The sequence below is a fragment of the Mastigoproctus giganteus genome, chromosome 14 (genome assembly GCF_048544385.1).
Source record: "Mastigoproctus giganteus isolate SK-2022 chromosome 14, ASM4854438v1, whole genome shotgun sequence".
NCBI classification, from domain to species: domain Eukaryota; kingdom Metazoa; phylum Arthropoda; class Arachnida; order Uropygi; family Thelyphonidae; genus Mastigoproctus; species Mastigoproctus giganteus.
The window spans coordinates 104,617,310-104,636,921 of record NC_143588.1 but is presented as its reverse complement, the minus strand read 5'-3'; the positions used below and the strand labels follow the sequence as shown (position 1 = coordinate 104,636,921).

The 19,612-nt window shown below is 37.4% G+C and overlaps 1 protein-coding gene across 1 annotated transcript in view; it reads left to right on the top strand.

Moving 5' to 3' along the window:
* The window catches only part of LOC150075480 (FGGY carbohydrate kinase domain-containing protein), a 90,886-nt gene that overhangs the window by 59,135 nt on the left and 12,139 nt on the right, over positions 1 to 19,612 (top strand). The window contains exons 11-12 of the mRNA XM_090388503.1: positions 9,661 to 9,814; positions 13,710 to 13,784. Of these exons, the coding sequence (XP_090244629.1) occupies positions 9,661 to 9,814; positions 13,710 to 13,784 (229 nt within the window). The remainder of the gene's footprint in view (positions 1 to 9,660; positions 9,815 to 13,709; positions 13,785 to 19,612) is intronic.

Genomic DNA, 19,612 nt, shown 5'->3' with positions numbered 1-19,612 from the left:
GTACAGGGAAATAGAGTGGGCCAGTAAATCAGAGAGTCTTATAATGGGAGATTTTAATTTCCCAGATATTGACTGGAATTTGGGGGCTGGTTACTCACACACTAGCAGGGCTTTTGTGGATTTATTGGATGATTGTTTTCTACATCAGCATGTTCGGGAGGCAACTAGAGGGAGTAATACTCTTGATTTGATTATCAGTAGTGATTCTTCATACATTAAGAATCTGCAGATAAAGGAACCACTAGGTGGCAGTGATCACAGTGTGCTGAAGTGGGATTTACTCAAAGAGGTAACTACCATTAGGGGTAAAGGAAAGGGTTATTGCTTTCGTAAAGGCTACTATGATGGTCTGAGACAGTATTTAAATTCTATACAGTGGGACCAACTGATGATGTTACCAACAGCAAATTCAAAATGGGAAGCATTCAAAGAACTTATCTTGGAAGCTACTAGGCTTTACATACCAACTAAGAAATATTGTTCAAGGTTTAGGCCAAAATGGATGTCAGATGAACTAATGAGGCATATGGCAGAGAAGAAAAATGCATGGGATACTTACAAATTAACACATGACACAGAAGCCTATGATAGATACAAGTTGATATGCAACCAAGTTACAAAGGAGGTTAGGCAGGCGAAGGCAGATTACGAGAAATCCTTGGCAAGGGATGCAAAGAAAAACAGCAAAGAGTTCTTTACTTATGTAAACTCTAGAAGGAAGGGGATGAATCAGATTGGTCCACTTGATATTGATGGATCAACTGTTGATGATCCTGCTCAGGTAGCTAACAAACTAAATGAATATTTTGCATCGACATTCACACATGAGGAGTTATTCAGCAAGGGGAATGCCAGAGGTGTATTCAACTCTAGCAGTAAGCTACAGAATCTTGAAATAACTGGGAGTAAAGTGGAGGAGAAACTGTTGAAGATAAACACAAGAAAGGCACCCGGGGTGGATGGGATCTATCCAGTTATATTAAAGGAGGCAGCAAAGGAAGTAAGCAAACCCTTAGCCATAATTATGAGAGCTTCCTTGGACTCAGGGGAGGTACCCATAGACTGGAAATGTGCAAATGTGACCCCAATTCACAAAGGAGGATCAAAGGCTGACACAAGTAATTATAGACCTGTGAGCTTAACTTCTGTTCCAGGAAAATTAATGGAGGCACTGGTTAAAGAAGCACTGCAGGATCATTTAGACAAGACTTCAGTTATAGCTCAGACACAGCATGGTTTTGTTAAGGGGAAGTCTTGCCTGACCAACTTGATTGGATACTATGATGCAGTCACAAAAGAACTGGATGCAGGGAATAACTTTGATATTATATACTTGGATCTTAGAAAGGCTTTTGATACTGTTGCACATGGAAGACTGCTACACAAATTGGAGCAGTGTGACATTGGAGGCAAATTGCTGCTATGGATAAAGGGGTGGTTGAGGGGGAGAAGACAGAGAGTGGTAATCAATGGACACTGCTCATCGTGGACTAATGTTATTAGTGGAGTCCCTCAGGGCTCAGTGTTGGGTCCATTATTGTTTTCTGTATTTATAAATGATATTGATGATGGTATATCAAGCTTAATGTCCAAGTTTGCTGATGATACAAAGGTTGGCAGGGTTGTCAAGGACACTACTGACACTATGCTGCTGCAGCAGGATCTGGAAAGGTTGAGCAGATGGGCTGAGAGGTGGCAAATGAAGTTTAACATTGACAAATGTAAAGTACTACACATGGGAAACAGCAACCCCAGAGCAACGTATCAACTCTGTGGTACTACACTGACAGTGGTAGAGAATGAAAGGGACTTGGGGGTGATTGTGCAGGCAGATATGAAGTTCTCTGAGCAGTGCAGATGGGCTGCAAGAGTAGCTCATGGAGTATTGTCAATGATATACAGGAATTTTTCCAGCAGGGAAAAAGAGGTGATTATTCCATTGTATAAGGCAATGGTCAGGCCACACCTAGAGTACTGTATACAGGTCTGGAGGCCTCATTTCAAGAAGGATGTAGAGCTGCTGGAACGAGTACAGAGAAGGGCAACAAGATTAGTGAATGGAACAAAGGGGTGCTCTTACGAAGAAAGGCTTAAGATTTGCAAATTACAGTGTCTGGAGACTAGGCACCAGCGAGGTGATCTGATAGAGGTGTATAAAGCATTGAATGGTTTGAGCATGCTCAATGCTGATGGGATTCTTCCTCTAGCTCAGAAAAATCACCTGAGAGGGCATAAATTCAAATTGAGGAAAGACAGATGTAGGATAGATGTGCGGAAATTTGCCTTTAGCCAGCGGGTGGTTGGTTGGTGGAACAGACTGCCATCCCTTGTGGTGGAGGTTGATAGCCTAAATAAGTTTAAGGCTCAGCTGGACAGGTATTTTGAATGAACAGAGGGGTGAAGTGGAAGTGGGTTTTTTTTTTTTTTTTTTTTTTGGCTGATGCTGCATAAGCTTGCTTTCTTGCATCAAATGCCTATGCTAATGCGATAAAAATAGGATCTGTGTTGAATGTTGGCAGTTACTTGTACTTGATTTAAGTTATGAAATTCAGAAAAAAACCTTTTAAATATGAATTCCTAATGAGCAGAATCTTAAATTGAGTCTCCAAAGAACCTTAATAAATTAATTGGTGCTTTCAAAATATATACAAAATAAATAAATTTTTTTTTTTATAAATACAAAAGTTGAGTGTTCAGTTTCTTCTGTTTGAATGCAAAACAAGATTTAACATTTCTTATTTTAATTAAAAGGGAATAACATTAGTTATTTTCTTTTAATTAAGAGAACAGCTAATTTTTTTTCATGGATATGATTCTTAACCTTGTCAGTTAAGAATCAATTCCACAATAAAATTATTCAAACACTAACCTGTACATAAAAATTTGTTGCTAAAAATAAAACTCCCGTGCAATAAAAGAATTAAAAGAACAAAAATGTGTTGAAAAAAAAATACAGATTAAACTTGTTGCAAAATAAAATAACTGAAATAAATAAAAGAGCAAATCTGCTATGTCTTCTTAAAATTCTGTTTTCTTCTACAAACATAACACAGTGGACACTTAAATACTACAAAAGGATCTCAGAAGGACACCTGATTTATTTCACTGCACACCTACACCCTAATGATGCTATAAAAAATTATTATTATTATTATTATTATTATTAATGGCCATATGGTACAAGGAAGCCTAAGGCTTATGCTGCACCAGCCAAAAAAAAAAAAAAAAATTCCCAAGCCACCACCTGAGAGAGAGAGAGAGAAGCAGAAAGGAATCACCAAGAAAGAGAAGAATGATGATATCCATTAGTATTCTTTTATTATTTTGTACAGGCAGTTTATTTTCAGCAATAAATTTTATCAGCTTTTTAAATATAAGTCAGTGTTTCAATAATTTTATGTGGAATAATTTCAGTTTTTCATTTGACAGTCCTCTGGCCTTTAATCTCAAATTCACAGAACAAAGAAAGAAATGTTCACTCTCTGAATGCATACTATCAAATGTCTCAGGCATTTTAGGCAATGCTTGTTTGTGTTTATGTGTAACTACAGGGGGTACCTGGTATCAGAGTATTCATTATCCGAGTCCCTGCAGTTACAAGGATTTGAAAATTAAAGCCCTTGAGAAAACTGACCAAGCACTCGAATATTTTTCTGGGAACGACCCTCTTCATGATCGTGCTACAACAGTTAAGTGAGGCGCCTCCGTAGCCAGGTAGGAAGGAGCAGCAGTGCGTAGCACACGCATCTTGATTAGACCGGGGTTTGAGCCCGTTACCTCCAAATACGGAGGATGCGGAAAGGTCAGGGAATGACCACTGCATATCCTGGAGCAATATGGCCTTAGTTGCTAATGCTCCTAAAAACCCAAATAACAACAACAACAGTTAAGTGCAAAGTTAAAGACATAACTAAATGCTACAACACAATTTTATCTGAAAAAATAAGGCAAAAAAACACAAACAACTCTGGATTCATTCTTTATTTGTAAAACTGAAAAATAGTGTAACTTCAATAAACTTTACTTAATCTTACATTGATCAACATATTGTAATAAACACCTAATAAAAATAGTTGCCTCATTTCTCAGTTCCTTCAATCCATTTTTTTACTATGTGCAAGTACATAATACATGTTACGAAAATTCGGTACCCGTTTTAAGTGGAATTTTCTGGAACCAATTATCCTCGGATAATGAGGACCCCCTGTATATACAGTGTATGCCTAAAATGGTAGGTGAAAATTGGCAAATGAGTGCCAAAAGTGGCACTACACAACAAAAAAAAAAAAAAAAAAAAACTATTCTGTAAAAATTTACACAGTAAATATAGTGCATATGAAAAGTAATGAGTCAAAAATTCTAAAAAGAAAAAAAAAAATAAAGCAACGTTCAGAAAAAGAATTTATTATAAAAATCATTCAAAATAATTCCCAAGGAACGCTATACGCTTGCTTCGTCTCTCTTTTAATTGTTCAAAGCATTCTTGAAATTCCTTCAAAGATATCTCTTTGAGATGATCATTTGTATTTTTTTGGGCATTTTGAATAGCATGGAATAGTTTCCTTTCAGCTTTATTTTTAACTTCAGAAAAAGTCAGCTGGAGCCAAATCTGGTGGGGAGATTCATCTCAGTAATCCGCACCATTGTGCTTCTTGAAAGGGCCCAAAGACGGGTAACTCGCATGGTGAGATTGGCAAAAGGGCATTGCATCCATATGAGGAAAGACTCCAAATATGTGAGTTGTGGAGCTTGGAGACTTGATTGAGGTGTTTAAGGCTTTGAGAGGCATAAGTAAAATGAATGAGGACGAAATTTTCACGGTTATAAATGATTCTAAAACTAAGAGTCATAATTTCAAGTTACCGGGGGGGGGGGGGGTTTAGACTGGATTGCAGTAATTTTTATTTTAGCCAGTGAGTTATAAATTGCTGGAATAAGTTACCTACATGATGAAAATTTAAGAGGAAACTATTACATACAATCTAAAAGACTATGACAGGCCATCCCAAGAAGCTAACTTGGGAAGAATTTCAAGTATGCTTTCAACAATTATAAGAGGTGTAACAAGTGTACTCTGTTCACTTATAAATTCTTTTGCTTTTTTTGTAGAATTTTTTTCTCATTAATTTCGGATGCATTGTGTATGTTGTCCTGATGTCCACAAATGCTTCATTTTGAAATACTGTGCATTTTGTGAGGAAAGTGGTCACACAAAACTAAGAGTCAGAAAAAATATGGTAGAAGGTAAATAAGATATTTGTAGTACATATTTTGGGGAAAATGCAGCCAATGGGGCTGCAGTTCCTTTCCCTATTTTTCCCCTACATTGGATGGAAGGAAACAGTAGCACCACCCACTTTTACCTGGCCAAATGTAAAAGCCCATTTTAGCCTACAATTCTTTTATTTTGCACAAGAGGATGTACTAAATATACAGTAGTGCTACTCAGTGTGCATGTGTGACTTGCTTAGTGCCAGTACCACTATGGCCACAGATGTTCGTTTTGTTGTTTGTGGTCCAAATGGACAGTAATTGCACATTTGCAGAGATAGCAATATACACTGGTTTTTATGGCCTTGCAAATGTAAATTCACAAAAGGCACTTTGCCTTTACTAAGAGGTATGCCTCTAATTTTCCTGTCAAGAGGTTGTGGCCCAAACTCTGAAATGAAAAATTTTCAGAATTGACGAGTGCCTCCGTGAGAGAAAAGAATTTGTTCCATCCTGTCAGGACCATGGGTAAACTAGGGCAGTGTGCACACCTGAAATGGAAGAAAAATTTTTAGAAAGAGTTTAATCCTGGGATGAGCAGGATTGCTGTGGAAGAGGGAATATCAAAGTCAATTGTATGGTACATTCTACATGAGCAGTTCCCTGTCCTTATCATATGCTGTAACTTCAGGACCTCAAGGCACAAGATTATCCACCTCAAGTTTTGCAAATAAGTTTTGCAACAGTGTGTGTCAATCCTGGTTTCTTTTTGCAAATGTTGTGTACAGAGGAAATGAGAGTTGCTCAAAATTGGATAATTCATAACATCCTTATATGGGCTTAGGAAAATCTCCAAGCATTCAGACAATCATGGCACTATAAGCAGTTCCCAATTAGTGCATGAGCAGGCATCCTTGGGAGACCAACTGATAGGTCCTCATGTTGTGCCAAACAAATTGCTAGAACTTCTCTATTGACAGTTAGTGACAGTTATCTGCCAGAATTACTTGATGTCCCTTTACTTACAAGAATGATGTGGTTTGTGTGTGATGGTGGTAGTAGTGGCATGTGATGTAAGAAAAGCAAGTGTATGAGCTTATGGAGCATCAGCCAAAAAAATCACACCATTCCCTCCAAATGCCTGTCCAGTTCCTCCTTAAATTTATTTAACCTATCAACTTCAATGACAGATGGAAGTTTGTTCCAACAATTAACCACTGGCTAAAGGAAAATTTCCGCACATCTATTTACATCTGTCTTTTCTTAATTTGAATTTATGCCCCCTTAGGTTCGTAATCTGAACAAGTGGAAGGATCCCATCAGAATTCAACGTGTTCAACCCATTCAAGGCCTTATACACCTCAATCAGATCACCGCGCAGGTGATTAGTCTCCAGCCACTGCAATTTGCAGAACTTAAACCTCTCTTGCTAAGAGGATCCCTTCATTCCCCGCGCCAATCTTGTTGCCCTTCTCTGTACACGCTCAAGCAAATCTACATGCTTCATAAAATGAGGCCTCCAGACCTGTATGCAGTAGTACTCAAGGTGTGGCCTGACCATTGCCTTATACAGAGGGACAATCACCTCCTTTTCCCTGCTAGCAAAATTCCTATATATCATTGACAAAACCCCTTGACCTGCCCTGGCAGCCTGTCTGCATTGCTCAGAAAACTTTATATCTGACTGCACAATTACTCCCAGGTCTTTTTCATTTTCTACCACCTTAAGTGTAGTACCACACAGTTGGTACGTTTCTGTGGGGTTACGTTTCTCTTCTACCCATATGCAGTACTTTGCATTTGTCAAGTTCACTAAGAAGTGGCAACTTCAGTTGCCACTTCTTAGCCCATCTGCTCAAATTTTCTAGATCCTGTTGCAGTAGCACACTGCCATTACTGTCATTAACAACCCTGCCAACCTTTGTATCATCTGCAAACTTCGACACTAAGCCTGATATACCTTCATCAATATCATTGATAAATATACAAAACAACAGTGGACCCAACACCGAACCCTGTGGGACTCCACTAATAACATTAGTCCACGAAGAGTAGCACCCATTGATTACCATCCTCTGTCTTCTCCCACTCAACCATCCTTTTATCCATTGTAGCAACTTACCCTTAATACCATTCTGCTCCAATTTGTACAATAGTCTTCCATGCGCAACAGTGTCGAAAGCTTTCCTGAAATCCAAATATATGATATCAGAATTATTTTTTGCATCCAGTTCCTTTGTAACCACATCATAATATCCTATCAAATTTGTTAGACAAGACTTTCCCTTAACAAACTCATGCTGTGTCTGAATTATTGCTGCAGTCTTGTCTAGATGATCCTGCAATGCATCTTTAACCAGTGACTCCATTATTTTACCCAGAACAGAAGTTAAACTAACTGTTCTGTAATTACTCGTGTCACCCTTCGATCCCCCTTTGTGAATTGGGGATACATTTGCACATCTCCAGTCCGTGGGGAACTCTCCTGAGTCCAAGGATGCTCTCATAATTATGGCTAAGGGTTTGCTTAGTTGCTTTGCCACCTCCTTTAATATAACTGGATAGATCCCATCCACCCCAGATGCCGTTCTTATGTTTAACTTCAACAATTTCTCCTCCACTTTGCTCTCAGTTATTACAAAACCATTAAGCACCCTGCTACAATTTGATAACCTTCTGCCATTTTCAAACCTTAATAACTCGTCATGTGTAAATGTAGATGCAAAATACTCATTCAGTTTGTTTGCTATCTGAGCAGGATCATCAACAGTTGAACCATTGATATCAAGTGGACCAATCAGATTCATCCCCTTCCTTTTAGAGTATATATAAGTAAAGAAATCCTTGCTGTTTTTCTTAGCACCCTTTGCCAAAGATATCTCATAATAATCTGCCTTCGCCTGCCTAACCTCCTTTGTGACCTGATTACAGACTAGCTTATATCTGCCATAGGCTTCTGAGTCGCTTGATGATAATTTATATGCATCCCATGCATTTTTCTTCTCTGTCACGAGTCTCATTAGTTCATTTGAAAACCATTTAAGCCTAAACCTTGAACAATATTTCTTAATAGGTATGAGACTTTTAGTAGAAACTGAGACATGTAGGTGCTCCTACATGTCTCAGTGTTGTGGTCCTACAGCTTCTTGGTCAAACTTGTCCTTGATGATGGGTAAGTAGAGCAGGTTCCATACTATGGTCACCATTCCTGCTTGTCCTAAATCCATTAGATTTCTTTTCGTGGAAGTATTTAAAATGTTAAAATGGTTAGTGTACCATACCCCAGAACATATACTGGACCTATAGAAACATGTTAACAAATGCTTGTAAGACAGCTGGGAATTGCCCACATATGCTTGAGCAGCAAAGGCAATGAGATGTGTCTAGTGCTGCTTGGATATAAATGGACAACATTTACATTTTGAACATTTACAATGAATGATAACTTAGTTAATTTGTATACTATTCTTAGTTTGTCAATTTTCTCACTCTCTGAAATTGCAAAAAAGGGCCATTTCTCAAAAATAAGGAAATTTTAGACATTTATACAAACAACTTTTTTTTTTTTTCCTTTCTTGTTTACCCACCTGCCAATTGTAGCCCACCATTTTATAGGAATGCCTGTAATTTATTTATGACTAAAAATATATTATGTTCCTCTTTAAACATATTATTGTCTTTTTTTAATGAGTTAAATTAAAACAGAATATGACACTTTTTACTAGGAAATTTAATTTTGTTACTAGAAATTGTACAATAAGAGAGAGAAAGGTTTAAAGGGAGAGTTAAAGAAAAATTGGTTAGTTATAAAGGCAGCACTTTCCCTATAAGTGTCATGTGGCCTGTTTGTTCATTTCATCCATCACATACAGATGGTAGTACTCTGAATGCTACTGAGGTGTTGTTTCTATGGGTCTATCCTGTGCAAAAGCAAGAAACCAGCCTTATTCTTGGGAATCTTTGTTGCCCTGGCTACAGGTCACATTGTGTCAGTTCCTGGAGTAATGTTTTATGATTTTTTTGTGTATCATGTCTGTAAAAGTGTGTTTACAAACTGGTTTTTATATTGTATAGGCTATAAAAACCCAAAATAATTCACACAGGGGGAACCCTACTTTCTCTATGCACGACTGGCTAACCACAGCTGAGTTGAAGAAGCCTTTGAGAATTCCTCTAGTTTCTGATGGGATATGAACACATATCTCTCTAAACAAGTGTCAAGCATTGAATAACCACTATTCTCAAGGAGGATGAATGCAAGCAGAAATTTATTCTCTATTTTTCATATTTTGAAACTTGGCAGTTAAGTGACAACATTGCCCCAGTCACAAAATTTAACTTTCACATTTCCAAATATGATTATATTATATTATATTATATTATATTATATTATATTATATTATATTATAATAATTATATTAAATTATATTATTATATTATTTTTATTAGTGATATTTATGCTTTCTTGAATGGGTCACTGGAGGATACTAAGAGAAAGACGCTTAATGTGCCATCTGTTTCCAGACTTTCTTCAGAATTTCACATACTACCTGATTTTCATGGAAACCGCTCACCATATGCAGATCCTTCACTGAAAGGAATGGTATGTTAAAATTTTTACACAGCATGTTCTTTAGCCATGTTCCTTATAGAGTGGGATTATTGGATTATATTTCAATGCAGAAATTAAAATAATTTGAAAATTGTACAAATCACAGTGTTCACCAAAACTTTCAAAGATCATTGTCATGACAGTTTTAAGACTACTGAGCAAATGTATTTGCTTAGATTTGATATGTTATTCACAGATGATCATATTTTCACCAATCAAGACAACCTTATGAGAGATGAGTAATCTTGACACAGCTGTCATAATATGCCTTGGTCTTTTAAGAAAATGATTAATAGCTATTGGTGAGGTCATTTAAAAGATATTAAGCAACTTAGGTTGAAACCATTGATAATGGTATCATCTCTAATATTGCTGTGTAAAATTTCTCTAAAAGATAAACTGTATACAGCACTGCATACAATTTTCAGATCAGATTGTAACATTTGTGTTTATTGTTGCAACTCAGTTTTGGGCACCTCCATAACCAGGTGGGAAGGAGCAGCAGTGTGTAGCACACGCTTCTTGATTAGACCGTGGTTCGAGCCTGTCACCACCAAATACGGAGGATGCAGAAAGGTCAGGGAATGACCACCGCATATCCCAGAGCAATATGGCCTTAGTTGCTAATGCTCCTAAAAAATCCAAATACCAAATACCATCTCAGTTTTGGTACAATTTGAAGATGAGATACACTGCTAACTACAGGGTGGGTCACCAATATGCTACAAATTGATTTACAATAAAATGAATTATATTGTAGCAGTAAGATTAAATAAAATCATTTACAAAATTAAAATATAGTTTGTAGATTTACTTCATATCACTGGCTTGGCAAAACTGTGAGGTCATTTCTGTAAAATGACTTTAGTATTATATTAATAGTAGCAAATAATGCAAGAGAGTAAGTTTCTACAGATTCAACCAAAAAAAAAAAAAATTGCGTGTGTACCCTGTATGCATGAAAGATGTTTTATATGTAAACATCTTTGACAACACCTACTAAATTTTAAACAGATAGAAAAATTAAATCATGAACAATGAAATTTATGCTCACACCCACAACACCATATCAGTGTTAGTGATAAATAAGATACACATGCCCACTGCTTACTCTACCGAATCAACGTTTGGAAGAGGTTAGGCCAATAGCCTAATTACCCATTTGATTGTAGCCATTTGTTGAATAGTATGCAACAATACAATATTTGTATTGTTACAATCATACTATCATGTTGGATCATGTTATTCTGTCATGCTTTGTTGCAAATTACACATGCAGTACTAACGAGATCTGCAAGAAACAACAGTATCCATGCATAATACGCTATCGAAACCATGACTTGGTTTGGGATCTCAACAAGAACAAGCGCGAGATGGTAATGCTGCACATTCCATTTTGCAATGAGGACACAGAGATACCGTCAGAGATGAAATATGTCAAGATCTATGAAGAGCTCATACTATATCGTAAATTGTATGAATCAGACTTGGACATTTGCAAAACGATTGAAATATGTAAAACAATATGTCAAGACAACAACGACGGTGACCCTGACAAACATGTGGTAATGACCTGCATGCCTAGTAACATGACTGCAAGAAGACCCCTTTAAAAGCTTTTACAATCATACAAACAGCAAGATGAATGAGGATCTAAAGCTCACCACGCTCAACCAGATCAGCCCAATTGCAAAGAAACACGAAACCTTAATGAGAATGGCCAATAACAGCAAAAGATTCTACTCATACATGTAATTTGGAGTCTGTTATATCCCAATCATGAACTGATTCAAATATTCTTGACCCGCCCAGCTGGTTGCGGAAAAACGTTTATGATTCGCCTCTTGATGGAAATATACAACCACTTCGCTAATACAGACGGGTACTGTAATGCCTACATTAAATGTGCTTCAACTGGTAAGGTTCAAGTGCTTGTAATGTAATGATCTTGAATGTGCTCAGAGCTGGTTTATCACATCCAAGGTCACTACTCTCAAGATATTCATTTCTCTATTTACCGAAAGGTTTCTGCTATGGGTGACAGTGGTTAGCCCAAAGCCACCTAAGTGGTATGCCCAAAATCATAAACGTTTTTCTGCAATCAGCTGGTTTATGCCAGTTCTGAGCACATTCAATATCACCTCCCATGATCCTTTGCATGATCTCTTCTCCCAGCTCCATTTTTTTTTTTTTTTGTTATGAAATGGAAATGACATTTTCACATCGTGAAATCATGACAAATTGATTTTAATACTGTCCGATATGTAGTAGGTGCCACCAAAGACGGTTACACGTCAAAAATCTTTTTCACCTATCCATCCAGTCCAACAGTTTGTCTAGGTCATCCTTGAATTTATTCAAACTAACCACTTCCACAACAATTGACTGCAATCTTTTCCAGCAATCAGCTGCACATTGCCGAAAACAAACTTCCACACATCTATTTTACAGCCATCCTTCCTCAGTTTGATTTATGCCTCCTCATATGCATAGTCTGAGCAAGAGAAATATCCCATCAGGGGTAGAAAATGAAAAAGACCTGGGAGTGATTGTGCAGTCAGATATGAAGTTTTCTGAGAAATGCAGACAGGCTGCCAGAGCAGATCATGGGGTATTGTCAATGATATACAGGAATTTTGCTAGCAGGGAAACGGAAGTGATTATCCCTTTGTATAAAGCAATGGTCAGGCTATGCCTTGAGTACTGTGTACAGGTCTGGAGGCCTCATTTTAGGAAGGATGTAGAGTTGCTTGAGTGAGTACAGAGAAGGACAACAAGATTGGTGAGGGGAACGAAGGGGTACTTTTTTTTTTGATTTGTTAGTTGTTGGCGCATCGGCTTCTGTGGCCATATTGCACCTCCCAAGGTTTTTGCAGTACTTTGATCCAAGCCCGAAGCGGGAATCGAACCCGCGACCTTTGGGTTGCCGGGCAGGTACTTTACCCACTCGGCTAGCCCGGTCGGCCGAAGGGGTACTCTTACCAAGAAAGGCTTAAGGTCTGCAAACTGCAGCGGCTGGAGACTAGGCATCTGCAAGGTGATCTGATTGAGGTGTATAAGGCCTTGAGGTTGAACATGCTAAATTCTGATGAGATCCTTCCACTTGTTCAGATTACGAACCTAAGGGGGCATAAATTCAAATTAAGAAAGGACAGATGTAGAATTGATGTGTGGAAATTTGCCTTTAGCCAGCAGGTGGTTAATTGCTGGAACAAACTTCTATCTGTCATTGTGGAAGTTGATAGCTTAAATAAATTCAAGGAGGAACTGGGAAAACTTTTAGAGGGAACGGTTGTGTGAAATTGTTTTTTTTTTTGTTTTTTGGCTGATGCTACATAAGCTCATATGCTTGCTTTCTTGCATCACATGCTTCTATTACTACTGCTACTACTATTTTGAATGTTGTCAAAACATTATTCATGCTTGTTGCATTTTCTTTGCTAATTCCACTGATTACATATTGTGTTTTTTCTGTCAGCTCTCCTATATTGTGTATTTCTACTATAGAAAGTATATATATAAATTCTTTTGTACACATAAGCATTTTAGTAGCCAAATAAACAAAATGGCAGGAAAGAGATTTTGACCATTTCTTGAAATTAGCCTTTCACCAAGCATTTGGAGCAGTAAATTCATATTTGCCGTTAGTGCTACTATGCTCTTAAAAAAAAAAAAAACCCTTCACACATCACCTGTCCATCCCCTCTGTTAGTTTTTCTAGTGCTTCCTTGAATTTATTCAAGTTATCCACCTCACAACGATGAAAGTTTATTCTAACAAGCAACTGGCCTTTGGCCAGTTGCTTGTTAGAACAAATGATGTGTCCACACATCTATCCTGCAACTTTTTTTTAAAAATTATATACATCAAAACTTATTTGTTTCAGGTATGTGGGCTCACTCTTTCTTCAGATATGAGAAATCTAGAATTATACTACCTAGCAACGCTGCAGGCCCTTGCTGTAAGTATATTTATGTTATCTAAGTTTAAACTACTACTCTAATTCATTCAAAAGTAAATTTTTCGTTTAGAAAAAATTCTGTATTTAAAATAACTTTAGTAATTTTACAGAATACAGTGGGGCCTCAACATCCCATGGTAATCTGTTCCACAAAAGCCATTGTATGTTGAAAATATTGTAAGTTGAAACCAATAATAAAAACATTGATTTCCTGCAATTCATTCCCCAAGAACACATAAAATAGGTATTTCTTACATGTTAAAATTTTACGTTAAAAATTAGTGTTTTATAAAGATTATTTAATAAATAGTCATAAAACATCTTAAAATAAAAAACAAACAAATTAGCATTTACCTTAGACTTGAAGTGCAGAGCTGATGAAATCAGTGGTGGCGTAGTGGTGGTAGGACGATATCAAGTGTCTTTTGTTGCTACTGGCAAAGAAACTGTTTTTTATGACTTTTTTGTAGCTTCCTGAAGTAAGAAATGACTTAGTCTTCCATTTCACATGAGTTCAGTCTTTTCAATGTCAGGGTGTTTTTTTTATCACTTCTCTTAAACACTCCCAACAAGAAATGACAGTCTTCAGCTGACACTTTTTGGTGTCTTTGGGTGTCTTTTTCTTCCTCTCCAGTGTCACTCTCTGTAATTTTCCCCAACTCTTGTAGCTCATGCCCATGAGCCCAATAAGGTCTTCTACATTCTCTTCGCCAACCTCCAGACCCATTGATTTACCAAGAGTAACAATATCATTTGTCAAAGCACCATCATCTTCAAAATCCATACAACATTATGGATAATTAAAGGCCAAATGATTTTCAAGGGTGAATTTAAGCACCTGGTGGAAACATCATTCCAACAATTTACAATCAGCCTCACACAATCCAGCATGTTGAACTTCGACCTCCATAAATCTTTGAGGGTGACAGAATTTTCACCAGAGGTTGCTGCAAAGCAACTTGCAAACATTTTCGTGGTGTAGATTTTTTTGAAGTTTGCAATCACTTGCTGGTTATTGGTTGAAGAAGAGGAGTGGTGTTGGGTGGCAAAAATTTGACTTGAATAAAGTCAAATTGTGCCTAAAGAGATTGAGCAAGGTTGGGATCATGGCCTGGCATATTATCCAGCAGGAGCAGTGCCTTCACAGGAGGATTATTTTTCTCAAGATAATTCCTCACTGAAGGACAGAAAACTTCAAGCTCCCATTCATTGAAGACATATCTTGTAACCCAGGCCTTCTTATTACTGCGCCAAAACACTCCCAGTATGCCTTTGTCAACCTTTTGTTGTTTAAATACTCTGGGGGATGCTAGCTTCAGCTTAAAATCTCAAGAGGCATTGGCACCCAACAGGATAGTGAGCCTATCTTTCATAGGCTTATGCCCAGGTTAACTAGCCTCATCCTTAGTGATATATGTTCTCCTGGACATTCGCTTCCAGAAGAGGCAAGTTTCGTTAATGTTAAAAACCTGCCTGGGGAAGATACCCTCCTGATCAACAAACTCTTGGAATTCAATTTTAAAGGTCTCAGCTGCTTTTTTTATCAGCACTGGATGCCTTCCCCATGCTTTTCAACACTTTTTTGATATTCGCCCTATTTTTGAAGCGTTTGAACCAGCCTCTGCTGGCTTTAAAGTCTTCAAAGCACACAGCACTGCTACTGGTTGATGGAGCTTTTTAAGTTTCAGATCTATGATGGATTGTCATAGATCTGAAACAATCATACGAGTGATGTTCTGTGAGCCATGCGTTGAACAATAAAAAAAAAAAAAAAAAAAAAAAAAAATGCTAATTGGTTGAAAACAATTGTACGAGTGATGTTCCGTGCGCCACGAGTCTGAAAATTTTCGCCCACGTATCATTCCAGCTATATCAGAAAGCCATCAGTACCTGAAAATATCATCGGTCCTTAAAATAAACAATGGTATATCAGTTCCTGAGAATATCAGATGTCGATGTCATCGTAAGTTGGGCCCCCACTGTATTATGTTCAGCTAAGACAAATTTTATAAACATTGAACAAACAAACCACTTCAACATTCAAATCATTTAAAGTTAGATTTAGATGTATCCAAGGTTAAGTGACAAATATAAAAAATGGAATATCTCAAAGATGCACTTATATTTTAATAAATATTTAGGAAAAGAATATGATTTGATGCAAAACTGATATAACAAATATATTTGCTGTTCTCTTCACCCTTGAATGCAAGTTTCAAAATATGAAACAAAAATTCATAATTTTTATCACTGGAATATAGGTCACATAATATTCTCTTCATGGTGGAAATATAATTATGAAGCCAGTTGTCTTCATTCCCAGCTAACAGCAGCTGTAAATTCCTATATATTAGTGAGGGGGTTGATATTGGAGAGCATTCCAGAAAAATTGTACCAAATAAATACAGGTTCTTTTTGATTAAGATTAGAGAATTCTCACTCTTTATTGGTTTACTGCTAATCCATAAAAGAGGCTGTGTGGTATGTTGGATCATATCTGTTATTAAAATAAGGCCCAAACCAATAGTGCCATGTGGAAAAAATTAGCATTAGCAGAGGCATATGATGCAAGAAAGCAAGCTTATACTGCATCAGCCAAAAAAAAAAAAAAAAAAAAACACCCTTCCCATTTCACCAATCCATTTGTTCTAAATGTTTGTCTAGTCCTGCCTTAAATTTATTTAAGTTGTCAACTCCTACAACAACAACATGGAAGTTTGTTTCAGCAGTCAACCACCCGCTGGCTAAAGGCAAATTTCCACACATCTATTCCACAGATGTTTTTCCTCAATTTGAATTTATGTCCCGTCAAGTGATTAATCTGGGGAAGAGGAAGAATCCCATCAGCATTGAGCATGCTCAAAACATTCAAGGTCCTATACACTTCAATTAGATCACTACCTAGCCTCTAGACCAGGGGTGGGCAACTTTTTTCGTCAGTGGGCCGAATGAAATTTTCGTATCATGATGCGGGCCGAATGAAATTTTCGCATCATGATGCGGGCCGGAATAGATTGAACGATTTAATAAAAAAATCATAACCTAAAAAATGTTATATTACTTGAATTACCAAATTATTAATGTATTTTTAAAAAAAATATCTGAATGTCCAATTATCATTGAAAATGCGGCATTCGGCATCAATTTTTCTTTTTTTTTTAATTGGCTCATTTTATGGGCTATAAATTATATTAAATTAAAAATTGTAATAATTAGAAAAGGCATAAAACATAAAATATCTCGCACCAATATTATTTTTTTCAATAAGAAGTCAAACCCAAAGGAACTTTGTTCGATCGATGCTACAATAATAATTAGGAAATAACTCTTTGACGCTGCGTAGAATCACTTGGTTACTGTTGTCCTGGCCACGATTCCCGATTGAACCGAATTAAGCCGAATGTTTACGGCGAGTGTAGTCAGGTATGGATTTTCTATATTTATGCATTTACCGAGGGGGCCAGATGCAACATCGTCGCGGGCTAGATGTGGCCCGCGGGCCAGCTGTTGCCCACCCCTGCTCTAGACACTGTAATTTGCAAAACTTAACCCTTTCTCGTAAGAGTAACCCTTTGCTCTAATCGCTAATCTTGTTGCCCTTCTCTGTACTCGTTCCAGCAGTTCTACATCCTTCCTAAAATGAGGCCTCAGACCTGTATACAGTACTCAAGGTGTGGCCTGACCATTGCCTTATACAAGAGGATAATCACCTCCTTTTCCCTGCTAGAAAAATTTGTATATATCATTGACAAGACATCATGAGCTACTGTTGCAGACCATCTGCACTGCTCAGAAAACTTCATATATGAATGTACAATTACTCCCAGATCCTTTTCATTCTCTACCACCCTCAGTGTAATACCACACAGTTGATACATCACTTTGGGGTTACTGCAACCCATATGCAGTACTTTACATTTGTCAATGTTAAACTTCAGTTGCCACCTCTCAGCCCATCTGTTCAACTTTTCTAGATCCTATCGCAGTAGCGTACTGTCATTAACAACCCTGCCAACCTTCATATTGTCTGCAAACTTAGACATTAAGCCTGATATATCATTAATAAATACAGAAAACAACAATGGACCCAACACTGAACCCTGAGGACTCCACTAATAACATTAGTCCATGAAGAGCAGAGTCAATTGATTACCACTCCCTGTCTTATCCCACTCAACCATCCCTTTATCCATAGCAGCAATTTGCTTCCAATGCCACACTGCTCCAATTTGTGCAGCAGTCTTCCAGTGTATGTTATCGAAATTATATTTTACATCCAGTTCCTTTGTAACCACATCATAGTATCCAATCAGATTTGTCAGACAAGACTTCCCCTTAACAAACCCATGCTGTGTCTAAACTATAACTGAAGTGTTGTCTAAATGATATTGCAGTGCTTCTTTAACCAGTGCCTCCATTATTTTTCCCCTCAACAGAAGTTAATCTAACAGGTCTGTAGTTACTTGCGTCACCCTTTGATCCTCTTTTATGAATTGAGATCACATTTGCACATCTCTAGTTCACAAGTACCTCCCCTGAGTCCAAGGAAGTTCTCATAATTATTGCTAAGGGTTTGCTTACTTCCTTTGCTGCGTCCTTTAATATAACTGGATAGATCCCATCCACCCAAGGTGTCTTGCTTATGTTTATCTTCAACAATTACTTCTCGTCTTTGCTCTGAGTTATTTCAAAATCATATAGCTCACTGCCAGGGTTTAATACATCTCTTGCTTTCCCCTCCCTGAATAACTCTTCAAGTATAAATACAGATGCAAATACTCATTCAATTTGTTATCTACCTGAGCAGGATCATCAACAATTGAACCATCAATATCAAGTGCACCAATCTGATTCATCCCCTTCCTTATAGACTTTACATAAGTAAAAACTCTTTGCTGTTTTTCTTTGAATCCTTTGCCAAAGAAAGATTTCTCATAATCTGCCTTAGCCTACCTAACCTTCTTTGTAACTTGCTTACAGACCAGCTTATATCTACCATAGGCTCCACTGTTACCTGTCAATTTATATGTATCAAATGCATTTTCCTTCTTTGCCACATGTCTCATTAGGTCATCTGACATCCATTTAGGCCTAAACCTTGAACAGTATTTCTTAGTGGTTATGGAAAGCCTAGTAGCTTTGAAGATTAATTCTTTGAATGCTCCATTTAGAATTTGCTGTTGGTAACATCATGGGTTGGTCCCACTATATATAATTTAAAAACTGTCTCAGACCTCTGTAGTTGACTTTACGAAAGCAAAAACCCTTCCCTTTACCCCTGATGGTAGTTACCTCTTTGAGTAAATCTCACATCAGCACACTGATCACTGCCACCTAGTGGTTCCTTTATCTGCAGATTCTTAATGCATGAAGAATCACTACTGATAACCAGATCAAGAGTATTACTCCCTCTTAATTGCCTCCTGAACATGCTGGTTTAGAAAACAATCATCCAATAAATCCACAAAAGCCTTGCTAGTGTGAGTGACCAACCCACAAGTTCCAGTCAATATCTGGGAAATTAAAATCCCCCATTATAAGACAATCTGATTTACTGGCCCACTCTATTTCTCTGTACAGTTGTTCATTATACTCATCAGAGTCATTAGGCCTATAACACACTCCTACTCTCAATTTTGCTTTCTCAGTGCTTATGTCATACCAAACTGACTTGACACTGCTTGCTGCACTTTCTTAGATTTTGTGTTTCTTAACTAACAGCATAACCCCTCCTCCCTTCCTATCCTATCATTCCCGTAGACAATGTATTGCACAAATTCCAATTCTGCCTTCCTTATATCTGTGTGACACCACATCTCTGATATCCC